Source organism: Amblyomma mixtum, chromosome 8 (genome assembly GCF_055824585.1).
Source record: "Amblyomma mixtum isolate Tamu chromosome 8, ASM5582458v1, whole genome shotgun sequence".
NCBI classification, from domain to species: Eukaryota; Metazoa; Arthropoda; class Arachnida; order Ixodida; family Ixodidae; genus Amblyomma; species Amblyomma mixtum.
Window position 1 is genome coordinate 63,839,631 of NC_143019.1, and position 14,407 is coordinate 63,854,037.

The window sequence follows — 14,407 nt, forward strand, 5'->3', positions numbered from 1 at the left end:
TTTGCACATCTTTGTGTGCGCGCCCACAAGTCCAGCGGTGGTGCGTGTCCCTTTTTTCCGATATCACCCGTCACGTCACTACCCACTGCTAATACTGTCGAAACGGTGTACCCCAGTCGAGCTTCAGTTAGTACCCGGTGCCCCTTCACTTTCCAACTGCAGCCAGTAGAGTTCGTCAGAGCACAAGGGCTCCTGGCCATCTGAAGGACCCTCAAGCCATGGCTATTCTTCTCCCTCTTATAAAAACTGTATATAGGCAGTCTATAGACTCTACTGCGTTCCTATAGACATTTCTTTTTATCTATTCATAGTGTATAGACTGTCTATAGACAAAAGTCTATTAAAAGAGTATGGCCATAAATCTATAGATTGTCGATAGACTGTCTGTAGGATTTGTATTTCCTATAGACTGTTTTTTTGGATTTGTCGGTAAACTTTGTTGACAGAAGTCTATGGACAGTCTATGGACTGTCTAAAGAAATTTTTGTAGGGCCTTTTGCTTCAATAAACGTTTTTCCTCCTTTCCTCGTTCGGACAGCGCTCTCGCTGTGTCGAATCAGGCGAGGATGTGACTCTTATTATTTAGAGGCATGTGAGTTTCCATGTTTCGAGCCTTAGCGCTCCTACCTGGCAAATACGCAAAGGGACCTCGCAGGAGTACCGGGCCCCGCAGCGGCGCTCGCTTATAGACCAGTTTTGCTGCCGTCAGTACCGACTACCTCATCGGTATACCTCTCTCGCTGCCTCACCAACGTGTCAGAAGATTTCTGCGTCTCATGGGTAGACCGCATGCAGTTTGTTTCCAGGTTTAGCACTTTCTTCTGTGTGCAAGTAATCCCCTCGCTTTCGTATTTTCAAAGGCCGCTGCTTCTCCCGCGCACTGGGCTCGCAGGACGCTGGAGAAGCGCCACTCGGAGCAGCTGCGCGAGGTGACCGAGGAGCTGCAGCGCGAACGGGAGACCACCACGCTGCAGCTGACGCGGCTGCGGCAGCGGAGCGAAGACGAGCTGTCCGCCATGCGCGCCGACGAGCTGCGGCTACGCGCCCAGGTCGCCACCCTCGAGCAGGTGGGCGTCACTGTGTGCGGATCTCTACGCCTGTGAGGGTTGCCTCCCTCATTTTCCGGCGCCTTTCGAGAGCTGCGACCCTGGAACATGGCGAAAGAAGCATCGTTTGCCGCGCGCGAAGTAGGCTGTAGTTTCAGCGTGCCTTTGCCATTTACGGTTGCCGTTATGATCACCGCCGCCCGCTAGCTACGCACATGTAGCGCATGCGTGGCTAACGTCTCAAAGCGACTGAGGCTATGAGGGACGCCGTAGTGAAGGGCTCCGGAAATTTCGACCACCTGGGGTTGTTTAACGTGCACTGACATCGCAGAGTACACGGGCCTCTAGCATTTCGATGGAGGCGAAATTCTAGAGGCCCGTGTACTGTGCGATGTCAGTGCACGCTAAAGAACCCCAAGTGGTCGAAATTTCCGGAGCCCTCCACTACGGCGTCCCTCATAGCCTGAGTCGCTTTGGGACGTTAAAACCCCAATAAACCAATAAGCAGTTAGCTTACCGTAAACGCTACTGACACTAATGGTAACGGTAGTGGTGCCAGCCAGATCCATTAGTATCATCCTGATACTGTCGGTGCGTATTGCTGGCGGCGTGCGTGTTTGTGTCTTTCATAAAAACCGCAAGAGAAAACGCCATGCGCGCTCTCGTCGAATGTGACGGCGGCCGCAACAGTTAGTGGCCGCTTCATCTTCTGAGCTGGTGCGCAATCTTTCTTCTTCAGGAGAACCGTCGGCTGGAGCTGGAGCTGCAAGAGTACTCGGAGCGGTACCGCGAGCTCCATCGCCTGGGCGAGTCGCAGCAGAAGGAGCTCGAAAGCGTCGTCCAGCTCAAGCAGAAGGTCAGTGGACACAGCGCATGCGTCAGGATGGCCACGCGTTGGGGTACAAGCTGATGGGAGCAGGCCACAATCATTCGTTTCGGAAACCATGCATAGTATCTGCTCAGCGATATTAACGCGGCGACCATCGTAGGCGGTTGAGACTTTGCTGAGAAAGAAAAAAAAAAGTCCGTGTTCATTGCGTCATAGCCGATATATCTGTACTTACAAAGACTCCGCTGCATTTACTGGAAAAACGGAAAGATGCTTAGCCAAGATGATTGCCTCATGGTTTGAGAAGAAGCAGGCTCACCTGTACATCAGACGACTTCCTCGACGACCAAGGTAATGTCATCTGTGATGATGTCTTTGTAGCTACTTTTATTCTTCACGTGTTCATTCAGTTTCTTTCCATGTTCTCCTCACAGGAGCAGGCAGGGGTAGTGCCCCTTCCCGTGATCATGTTTGCGCTTCAAATGAATAAAAACACTGGCCTTTAGAGGACAAAATCTGTGCTTTTTGGAGGACACTTGTCTTGGCTTTCTCTGCTCGAGCGAGACCGCTCCGGTCCTGTTTCAGATTGCCGACTTGGAATCGGGCCAGACATTCCTGAACGACGAACACTGCCAGAAGATCCTCCAAGAGCTCGATGTCCTGCGCAAGCAAAACAAGGCAAGGCAGCGTCATGTTCTCACTTTCTGCCAATGCGCGTCGCGACCTCGCTTCATTTGGCAGTTTTTTCCAGGTCACGAGACCCTGGCGACGACCTTCTTTCCCCTTTATGTTATCTTAGCCACGACTTTGTGCTCAGCGCAAACATAGCAACAGCCAACAATAGATAACACACAGAGATGAGACACCACATGAGGCTGACTAAAAACTGATTTTATTTGGGCCTACAGACACATGCCTATGTAAAAAAAAATGCAAAGGGGGGGGGGGGGGGGGGCACGGAATGCTGCGCGGTCTCGAGAACAGATGCAGCGAATGTCACACGGTAAAAAATTAAATTGAAGTAGCAAATGAAGGGCTAGAATTGTAATTAGCAGTGGAGCATCACAGACACCGACCGACGGCGGCGGTCGTTTGTACGAACCCAGCATGTGGCCAAGAACGGAGCGTGGCAGCATTAACTTGAAGGTCAACTCTCAGTGCAACCCGTCATGTTTCTCATGTCACCAGGATACAGGAGCTTCTCAGACTTTAATCGCTTTTGGGCTAATCGCTAAACACCATGGGAAGAAAAACGACAAGAGCAGCGTGAATTATGGCGAAGAAGCGCGACTTACTGGTCTTCTAGTCGCAATCAAGAGGAGGGTGTAATCTTAGGCGGATCGTGTAATCCGAAGAAGGGACAACCAATGGTCTCCTCAGATGACGTAGTGGGTGCAAAACGTGACGAGTGGGGTAGTGTAGAACTTTCCTGGCACATAACAGGGCTCATTGGAGATTGATGGAAGAGTCCTTGGGCCTGCTTGCGACCTCGCCTGGCTTACGATTATTACTATGGTTCAGGTGGCTGTGGTGGTGGTGGCGATTACGATCATTAACACACTGAGTACGTGCAGTCGGGGACAAAAGTCTCCGGACCACGTGTTCCTCTAACGAAGCCGATAGCTCTGCTATTAGTCGGCGTCTGGAGACCACACTTGTGGAGGTACTTGAAGGAATTGGTGAGCGCTGTAAAAACACGTAAAAGGGACGAACACACAGGACGAAGCGCTTCGTCCTGTGTGTTCGTCCCTTTTACGTGTTTTTATAGCGCTCACCAATTCCTTCAAGTATGTATTTCCAACTAACCCTAGTAGTCCATGGTAGAGAGAGGGTGTGGTAGATGGTCCTTGGCGATCACAGAATGAACAAGGGAGGGGAAAACCTCAGGTTGCTTGAGCCAACGTTTCGACAAGAGGACTTGTCTTCGTCAGACGAAGACAAGTCCTCTTGTCGAAACGTTGGCTCAAGCAACCTGAGGTTCAGACGAAGACAAGTCCTCTTGTCGCAACGTTGGCTCAAGCAACCTGAGGTTTTCCCCTCCCTCGTTCATTCTGTGATAACCCTAGTAATAGCTCTTGTGGAGGTAAAAGTTAATTTTTTTTGTTTTGTCATCTCCACAAGTGCGGTTTCCAGCTGCTGTCTGATAATAGAGCTATGAGCTTCGTTTGAGGAACACATGGTCCGGAGATTTTTGTCCCCGACTCTACGCCTACTCCAACGATGTTTGTTCACACGGGTACCGGATGGGGCGCTTCTCTCGGTGATGACCAAACGCAGGAGCTGAAGGACAGCAACGACGAGCTGACGCTCGAGCTGGAGACACTGCGCCAGCAGCAGAGCTCTTCCTCGGGCTCACGTTCGTCGGGGCACGGCAAGCGCCACCGACGCTCGGGCTCCTGGGTGTCCGACTACTCGCGACAGGGCGGACTCAAGCGGCGGGGCAGCGAGGCCTCCTCTTCGGGTGAGCTAGCTGCCTCGTTGGCAACAGCGCGAGCAGCTCTGTTGCGAAAGTTGTCCGTGCGAAAGTTGTCCGGCCACACAGTGCGCTTCCGGGGCAGTTTTGAAGCGAAAAGCTTCACTAGGCTCGTTAACATCGCACTTCGCGTGAGCCACCCATGGGCGCCGCCGCGGCGCGCCCTTCCTCCTCATCGCCACCCCCTTCCTTCTCCTCCTCGCCACGTGTTTACCCTTCGCCGCTGCTAGCGGTTCTTATCGCGTTATCTCAAGGCGTTGCGATAACGCCCGAGCGACCGGCGGACATAAAAGAGGCCGCGCGCCGCGGCGCGCGCTCCATCGCCACTTCTCCTCGCCACCGGTTCACCCCTTGCCGCTGCTGCGCGGTCTCCGCCGCCGTCCCAAGAGAAGGTTCTGCAGGGCGTTGCGAGAACGCACGTGTTTGCGGCGGCGGCGGCCGTAGAAGAGACGCAGACATTCGCTATGGAAGGAAGAAAAGAAGACCCAGAAGTGGTAGCGAGGGAGTTGGCTCAAAATCTACACCGCTATCGTGGTGCTCCCAGTGCATTGTGCGCGAACTGCGACAGCAATGACGTCAAACAAAGCATAACTGCAGCTTTTCGCTTTTATATCCAGGCTTAACCAGAGCTAAGCCACTGCCAATTTTTTTTTACTCTGAGCTACGACAGGAACCCTACATCTCCTCACCACCACCACGCATCTCCCTCCGCACCGGCCATCAGCAGCAAGTGTCTCGACCTCGCGCCCGCACCACTGCATTTTCTTCATCATTCTTCCCCCGGACTGCGAACTACTGGAACGGCCTTCCCCGAGAACTTGCTGCTATCACATGCCAATCTTTGTTCCTGGAAAGAATCACGCGTGTACTTGCGGAGTGAAAATCTTATATTTGTAAAACTTACATCTTATCTCCATGGTAGAGAGAGGGTGTGGTAGATGGTCCTTGGCGATCACAAAATGAACAAGGCAGGGGGAAAACCTCAGGTTGCTTGAGCCAACGTTTCGACAAGAGGACTTGTCTTCGATTACATCTTATCTGTTACTTATTCTGTTTTTCATTTCTGTGTGCCCCACCCCTTATGTAATACCCTCTAACGATGGTCTTTAAAGTAATAAAGTGAAGTGCGTTGTGGATCTCAAGCCCGTCGTGGTGGCGCATTCTCGTGCGCGAAAGACGGAGACTCGCGGACTAATGACTGGGTTTATTATGGAATGTTTAAATTAGAAACGCGTATGTTTTAAGGTGGGGTGAGGATTTGTTTTGTCAACAAATCAGTTTCTTTAAAGGGGTGGAGACACCAAATTTGTGGTTCGCGCGTTCTTAGTTTCAAACGTTTCTTATGGCTCCAGGAAGCATGATACACACTCAAAGATTCATATATTCACAGTGAATAATTTATTATAGCATTTTTAGGTGAAAGATTTTCGGTTTCGGTTTCGGAACGCCGAGTTGTACAGTGACGTCACAGAGGGGGAAGATCAACTGCTTCGCTTGCTCACGTGGGCCCACAAAAAGTTGTGACGCACCTACTGCTGCATCGTCTGCTTTCTCACACACGTGCTGACCAGCGCATGAAAACAAACAACTGCATATCTAGTCCCAGCAGCTCGGATTCTGACAGATCTGATTCCAATGAGTGAGGACATCGACTTTTTTTTGTTCGCACGCTAATATCGCCTTCGCGGGTTCGCGTGAGGATGCGAAACACTTTGCAAAATGCCAGTAAGCATCTCTGCGCCGCTCTCCCAAGCTGCGCCCACAACCGGTGTCACACTTCGCTACCGTGCAGCAGTACCTGAGCGCTGTTTGGGATGGTGTACAAATACCACAAGAAAAGACAAGATCGCCTTGTTATCAGAACTGCCAGCTATACTCGAGCAGCGACAAAGCATGTCTGCTTATGTTGGGAGCTTTCGGCAACGGCACCGCTCGCGGGCGCTCCGGGCGACGAGCTCTGCTGCTGCCTGGCTGCCGTGGTCGTCGCTAGGCCTATAGCTTGTTTAGCAAGCGGCCGGCGCTTCGGAAGTCGCCTGCGCTATAATAAAAGGCCTACTTTTCACAAATAGCTGTAGTGTTAACAGAATCATCTCACAATAAAATAATAGTATGGCCAATCTCATCGACGCCTTCGCCAGCGGAGCTAGCGGGCGCCAGGCGAGCCGGACCCCAACGTCGCGCCAGCGGCAGCTGCTAGGCGCGGTTGTTGCAAGAAATTTGCTCATATCACAGTTGTTACCTCTACCAGCAGCTCAGTATTGGTCAGCGATCCTCAAAAATGACACTTTTTTCACATTTCTTGTCCCATGGTTTATTATTTACGTCAAGAACACTCTTTAGCTCCCTTTTATGAAGTCGGCAGACGGTATCCAGGCTGACCGACCGGCCGGCAGACTCGGCGTACTTCACGTCCTCACAAGAAAATACAAAACAGCCATGCTACCAGAAAGAATGCTTTCTAGATTCGAGATACGACAGCATGATTGTGCTAAAAGGGGATCTTTCGGCAACGACACTGCCTGCGGCAACGCCGGCCGACGACCTGCGCGCTGGTCCCAGACTGCCCTAGTCGTCGCTAGGCCTAGCTGCTTTCGCATAGACTCCGCAGCTGAGGGCACTTCGGGACTGGCCAGCGCTCAGAAACGTGCTCCGCTCGGCACCCCTTTACTGTGAACTCGTCCCATAATAAAATATATGTTCGATTTCTACGACGTCTTCAGCAACAGAGCTAGCAGACGGCAGGCGAACCGCACCAGGTAGCAGCAGCACAAAACCGGCTATGGGATGAAATTTGCATGCATATCGCAGTCATCACTTCTACCAGGAACTCGGTATTTGCCAACGATCGTCAGAAACGATGCATTTTTGATATTCATATATCCCAGGGTTTGCTATGAACGTGAACAAACAATACTATCGCGTTCTTCAGATGCCGGCGTTCGGCACGAAGACTGGCGCAGGCCGCCCGGCCCCAAGGAGTGCGCCCTATGTCATCATGACGCTGCCGCTCTCCGCGCTCGCAATGGCTGCCGCTTCTCGTCGTTGTTGTTGCCGCCAGCGGCCCGCCGTTGACATCTAGCAGGCCGGACGCAGGCAACGAGCTGCAATCGGACGTTGCGACGCTGTTCGCAACGGCGCGCCACAAACCGAGCGAGCGGTGGTTAGCAGCAAACGCGGCTCGCTGGCGCGGCGACTGCGCTCACGCGGCTGTGCCCCGCTCATCCTACGTCACTGTATTTTGGTATGACGTCACTAAGACTTTCATTTTTCTACACCCCTTGTGACGTCATGGTTGATGGCGCTAGCGATGGGTCTAGATCGTGAGAGTGAGCATTTAGGCAATCTTTGGAACCGAATTAAAATATCTTTTAAACGTTTGTTGCGTCAAACACCTGGCTGTGAGTGCCCTTGCATACATAGGAATCCCATAGTAGGCTTTTTATAGCTTCAAAATTTGGTGTCTCCACCCCTTTAAGTATGCCACCATCTAATAGAAAATTGCTTTATCTTTCAGACAATGTATTACACTTGGGTATTCGCGATTTAAAAAATAATATTTTGCCCTTGCTTTTTGGGTTTTTACCCTTGCGTTGCCTGTGGGTTGTGCCATCAAGATCTTGCGATGTTCGTGGGTTTGTGCCATCACTACTGACGATGCCGCCATCCCGCAACATCGTTTGCGCTCCTAGCGCCCTCTCTTTTGCCGGTACTCCCGCGCTCACGCGCCTCGCCGGAGCTCTCCGCCGTCCCCGCTCCCGACGCGCGAGAGCCGTCGGCGTTTATCGGCGTCGGAATCACGCGAGCAACCGCGCGGCGGCGATGGACGCACGCTGCTCGTGCCGTGTCTTATCGTGCGGTTGCTTTAGAAGCAACGATGCTTCAGTTGCTTTCACTCGTCTTACTCGGTTGAACGGTAAAGCCCTACCGCTTGCCACACGAAAAACAGCATAAGCCAACATTTGTAAGCCAACAGTAAAGTAACAAGACAAGCCTTCGTTCATGCAATTCTTCTTCCACACGTTTCTAAAGTTTTAAGCAAAAATTTTCTGTCATCTTTATTTCTTTGGTTAGCGCCTGTATTCGCAACTGACGTTGACTATACTTATTCACAAAACAGCACGACCGGCACGCCTTCTCAATCAGTGTTTGCAGTTACAGTTGAAGAACGAACCGTGTATTGTTAATGAATGAGTGACTATAAAAACGCCTTCTTCATTAGAGCCGTTTAGAGGGCAGAAAAACAAACCACCAGGGGTGTTACCAAGGAAAAGGAGGGTAGAAAGCAAAAAAAAAACGCCACCTAGCGGGTCTTTCATCGCAAAACAAAAAAAAATAGCGAAGTCAGAAACATAGACCACCAGCCTCGTTTTTTAGCACTTAGCGAGTGACCTGTCGCACCAGAGACGCAAGTGTAGTCGGCTGAAAGAAAAAGCGAACAGTAACAAGCGAAAGCAAAAATGTGGAAACCCAGGGCGCGCTTTCCATCCCAGATGGCGTTTCCACTTCCGGTCCTGGCTCCTGTGTGCGTGAGTGCGGTTTTCATTGAGCCGCCATTCGAGCGCGAAATGAAGACGAAGAGCGTCTTATATACGATTGCTGTTCTCGGGTCTACTTTAATACCCGTCCCTCATCCCGTTTTTTCCTTCCCCATTTTCCTTTCTTTTTTTCCTTGGAAGTGTCCTTTGTCCTAAGCCTTTTTTAGGGTGCCGCTACATACATTTTATGTGTCTTGCCCTTAGTAATACCTTCTGGAAAGGAACACTGCGAAGGAAAACGGTAATGTATTGCCGCTGTCTTCCTCTTTTTTGTGTGTGGTAGTTTTTCTTTTCTAAACTCGCTGCTCGTGAGAAACTCGCACCTGAGCGCCCTGTGGGGCGCATTCATCATTTGCGGACGACAGGGAACATAGCGTCGCGGCTCTGTTTCTCGATTTCGATGGGGAACCCGCATCCCCCGACCTCCGTTCCCTTATGACGCTCATTTTTACTGCCTCGCCAGGCGCCGGCCCTCGTCTGACCTCCTTATTTATTGCTCCCATCTATCTAGTTAGGCTTTAAAGTTTCTTTCTACATGCTTTCTAATGCTGCATGAGTGCTTTCTTTCATGTGTTTGTTTGCTTGTTTGTTTGTCTTTTTGTTGCGTGCTTAAATGCTCATTAACATCAGTTAATTCGCCTTTGGTTTTCTTGTGCTAAATTTCGGTTTTCAGCTAAATGTTCTCTTCAAGGAGAGTGTCGTGGTTCTGTCGACTTTTTGTGGTTTTAGGTAAGTCATATTAGAAAGTGTATCGAATTTTCTTTTAGTGCTGGTTGGCTGCTCTTTGTATTTTGTTCATTTTTGCTCGCGCCCGCAGTTGCGACGGCCTTATTTTACGTCACCCTTTCCGCTTTCCTTTCGTGACTGTGCTTAATCAAGTTTTACCTTATTTCTTAGGGACGAACTCTTTATCCTGGCCCGTTTAACACGACGCTGTGCTGAATGAAGGTCGGAAACCAATGCGCAGAAGAAACAAGAAAGTAGAGTGTGTTTAGGTTGTTGTTTTTTTCGTAGTATTCAGGGATATGCGTGTCTCATTTAGCGCCTTATTCGGTTCTTGTCCATCCCCTTTTTCTCCCCGAATTCCCTATATTTTCCCTTTATTCCCCACCTTTTATTTCCCCTCACCCGCACCGCAGAGGAGTCCGACGACGACATCCCGATAGCCGGCAAGATTCGCAAGCGAGCTGGCTTCTCCGTGAGCACCGGCCCTGAGGGTAAGGTTACGAGTTCCTAGACTTCCTTCTCTCCCTTCCTTATTTTGTGTTTTTTTATGTTCGTAATATACCTTTATCTTTTTTTTCCTCCATGTTAGTCATATCCTGATTTATAATCTCGCTCGTCTCGGCTCATTTCTTTACCTTCTTTTGTCTTCGGGTTCCCAATGATATTAAGGAAAAGGGGACGGGGAAGGAAGGGATGTAGCTTAACATCTTTCTTTTTTTTTCTCTGCCAACGCGCGCTCGACTTACTGCTTCACCCATTCCGTGGCCCCATTTATTTCACTCGGTTCTGCTCTTTCATCCTTTCCCTGCGTTCCTCTCGCCTCACGTCGTCGTTATCCAGTATTTTCTTTTCTCTTCTCTTAGGGATTTTTTTCCTTTTTTCCCCTATTTTTTTTTTTTACTTCGTCTGCTCCGAGCGTCGTCTGCTGCTTCCGCCGCCGCCGTCTGCATCGTCTGCATTCCTCTTCTGTCTTCCATAACTGCTAAGAGCTCGCTCCCTTATGCTTTTGGTACTCGCTCCTTCCACCGACTTCCCCCCAAAAGCTGGCTTATAATACGCGTTGACTTATGCGCCCACTTTCCTGCGCTCTGCGCTTCTGTACACTCCGTGCGGTGGGCCCGAATTTCTTTTTCGCGGGGTCCTTTCTCCGGCTATAGTATTCCCCGCTTCGTGTGTTCGCGACGGTGCGTCTCTGTTTTATTCGCCCAATTTTCTCGGGCCGCGTCATCTTTCACTTCGTCTTAGCCGTGTCTCCGTTTCACCTGCTCTGGTCAGCTCATCGCTTCTCGTTCATCGGACTTATTACGTTGCACGGCGGTTTTTTTTTTTTTTGTTTCCCTTGCATTCATTCTGTGTAAGGAGCTGGGTGTGGCTGGAGTTGGGTTTCTCGTTCGTTCTTTCGTTTCTCTTTGCCTGTTTATTTCTTCCTTTCTTTCTCTCTTCTTCCCCAAAGTTCTGTACGCCTTCTTTGTGAACGCCCTCTGCCGAGTCTGTCCGTGCTTGTGTTCCGCTTCGTCGCTTATAACCCAGTGGTTTTTCGCTTTGTATTCTCCTTTCGCTCTCTCAGACGTTATAAGTGGCCGAGTTATCTCTGCGTTCTGGAGCGCTTATACGCTGAAATCTAATCGCCTGAGTGGACTTTACCGGGGCTCTCATTCTTGTGGAGCTCTCTGGCAATCGCTGTTTTGTTTTTGTTTCTCCTAAAAACTGGCCCGCTCGCAATGGCTGGTTCTTGTCTGTCGTTTTCACTTTGTCTGCGACTTCAGGGCTGTGTCATTTTGTCGGTAGTTCGTTACGTGCCGTATGCTGCCTTAAGTATATTTCCCTATCATTTATTCTTTTCTCACATATGCTGCGCTTTTTTATCGGTGGTATGTTCCAAAGTATTTTATTTTTTAATTTTTATTCGTCCCTACGTTTGGGTTTGTTTTTCATGCAAATGTGTCGCCTTATGTCTGCCTTTCAGTGTTATACCGTATATATGCGGTAAGGCCGCACTTTTTTTCTCAGTTCTGCCGGCCCCTGCCCGAAAGCGGAATTTCACAGTTCAGTTTTCAAGCTATAATTTTGGGAAACTACTTAATTTTCAGGAGCGTAAATTGCTGGGCTAGTTGGTTCATAATGTTGTCGGGGTGGAACCAGCGGAACACAGACGCAGGACAAGTAAAAAGGAGGTACACACACCACACCGTTGGACTTGCAACTGATTTATTGCCAAAGAAAACCGCCACATTTAAATGTTTCCCTGCGCAAGCGCACACTCTGGACGAAGGGATCGACTGCATTAAGATAAAAGAAAGTTATATTCTTTATCCGTGATAAACACCGAACCAAGCACCAGACGAGGTTCACTTCTTGTGAAGTGGGGGTGGTGTACTGCATCCCATTGTCCTTTGGGAAAACCTACATCGGGCAAACCGGGGGGTGCACCAATGAACGTCTGAGGCAGCACCGAACAACGTTCAATTCAGGCACTGGAAGCAATTTAGCCTTGCATGTTAAGGTATGCAAAGGATGTTCTCCTTTGCTTCACCGCACGAGCATTATCGGTCGGGGGAGAACAAGACGCGAGCGTGAAATTCTGGAAGCGTTTTTAATCAGGAAAAACAAGCAGATGTGTGTCAGCGATCCCTCGGTTTTTATCACGGATAAAGAATATAACTTTCTTTTATCTTACTGCAGGCGATCCTATCGTCCAGAGTGTGCGCTTGCGCAGGGAAACATTTAAATGTGGCGGTTTTCTTTGGCAATCAGTTGCAAGTCCAGTGGTGTGGTGTGTGTTCCTCCTTTTTTTTTTTTTTGTCCTGCGTCTGTGTTCCGCTGGTTCCACCCTGACTACTTAATTTTCCCCAATGGTCCTACGAGTTGCCGCGGTGACCCAGTGGTTATTTATGGTGCTCGACTGCTGACCCGAAACACGCGGGTTCGATCCTGGCCGCGGCGGTCGTATTTTGATGGCGGCGAAACGCTAGGGACCGCCGCGGTGGCTCAGTGGTAAGGCACTCGTCTACCGACCCGGAGTGCCCGGGTTTAAACCCGCCCGCGGCGGCCGCGTTTCGATGGAGGCGAAACGCAAGAGGCGCCCGTGTGCTGTGCGATGTCAGTGCACGACGAAGATCCCCAGGTGGTCGAAATTATTCCGGAGACCTCCACTACAGCACCTCTTTCTCTCTTTCTTCTTTCACTCCTACCTTGCTCCCTTCCCTTACGGCGCGGTTCAGGTGTCCGCCGATATATGTGAGACAGATACTGCGCCATTTCCTTTCCTAAAAAACCAATTTACCAATTTTACGCTAGGGACCCGTGTATTGCGCGATTCAGTGCCGTTAAATATCCCCAGGTGGTCGCAATTACCGGAGCCCTTCACTACGGTGTCCCTCATAGCTAAGTTTCTTTGGAACGCAAAACCCCATAAAACCAAACCATACGGTCTTATGCTGTATCTGGCGCCTACACGAGGGTGGCCCTTAGCCGCATATATACGGTATTTCAATAATGTGGCTCAACTGTAATCGGGGCCATTTACCTTCAGTGCTGTGCTGTGTGTGTCTTTGCGTGTCTTTCGGGCCATTTTCCTTCAGTTTAGAAATATTTGTGCGTGCCTTTCGCCTCTCGTGTAACTGTGCAACACTATTTCTTTTTCTCTCATGTACTAAAGCTGAACCCCGTTATATTACTTCGTTATAGCCGCAGCTTCGTTATGCCCCGTGTTGACCGAGCTTCCTTAGGAAAAATCATCATTCCTTCGTTATATCCAATATTTCGTTATAAACCGTTTCGTTATAGCGAGGTTCGACTGTACATCCTTTTCTTTGCCTTTTTGTTTCCATCTCGCTTTCCTGCCTGTCTGCTTAACTCTCATCTAACCCTGTGATGCAAATAAACAGACTTTGCTTCTCGTACCATAAAGCGGCGATGTTTGGCTGATGCTAACAATAAAACTGATTCTTGATATTTCTTTGCACTTTTTTAACACAGAACAGCTGGAGTATTTGCCCGCTTTTGGCATGTTGTTACTCACTTTCTCTCTCTTTCTTCTTTTCCGGCTCAACTTTTGCAGGTTTGTGGCATGAACTCACACTCGCTCACTCGGCTCATAGTAAGTTTTTCGAACGTAGACGTGCTGTGCTTTTTTTTTTTTTGTTAGCCGCAAGCCACTTCGCGGGTAGTGGAAGCCATTTGGTCTTTCACAGGATAAGTGTGATTTGCTGTGTTTGTTAATCATAACAAAATTATTTCTCTTTAATGGCTTGAGAAATCCGGGAACACGGCCGCCAACGTGGGCGTACTTGCCGCTACAGCTGTATGCCGACGAGGAACGCAAGCCTGGCCGGCGAGAAGTTCGGTGCGGTTGTAAAAACAGGCATGCCGGGCAGCACATGGGATTTGGGCTGAGAAAAGCACTGAGTCTTTGTCTTATTTCTAGGAGATCGAACGTGCAGTACACACAGAATTACCCTGTCAAATCCACTGCCATATAGTTGCACGAAAAAAGTGCAACTACGTAATTGTCCTTGTATTAGAAGCGAAAAAAGAAAACATTTATTAAATGTAGACAAATTGTAGATGAAGTCTATGTGCTAAGCATGAAGTGTTTTCTAGTGCTCACGCACGTTTAGATACGTCATACGTCACGTGGTGCACACAGTGCTCCCATTAAAGGGACTATGCAGTAAATTAATTGCGATTACATAAAGCAGACGAGAGACAGGCATTCAATTACTCGTCACCCGAGCGAAAGAATTTTTCAGCTAGCATTAATAAAAACGAAGTTATAGACGATTAAAAATCACGTTCC

General features: G+C 49.5%; 1 protein-coding gene across 8 annotated transcripts in view; it reads left to right on the forward strand.

Moving 5' to 3' along the window:
- The window catches only part of LOC149332751 (ninein-like protein), a 554,277-nt gene that overhangs the window by 512,264 nt on the left and 27,606 nt on the right, over nt 1-14,407 (forward strand). For 7 of the 8 annotated variants that reach the window (XM_089558330.1, XM_089558331.1, XM_089558332.1 and 4 more), the window contains exons 11-16: nt 893-1,067; nt 1,786-1,902; nt 2,461-2,553; nt 4,153-4,336; nt 10,023-10,100; nt 13,670-13,708. In XM_089558330.1, coding sequence (XP_089414456.1) covers nt 893-1,067; nt 1,786-1,902; nt 2,461-2,553; nt 4,153-4,336; nt 10,023-10,100; nt 13,670-13,708 — 686 coding nt within the window. The remainder of the gene's footprint in view (nt 1-892; nt 1,068-1,785; nt 1,903-2,460; nt 2,554-4,152; nt 4,337-10,022; nt 10,101-13,669; nt 13,709-14,407) is intronic. The other variant, XM_089558334.1, reaches the window with a different exon arrangement.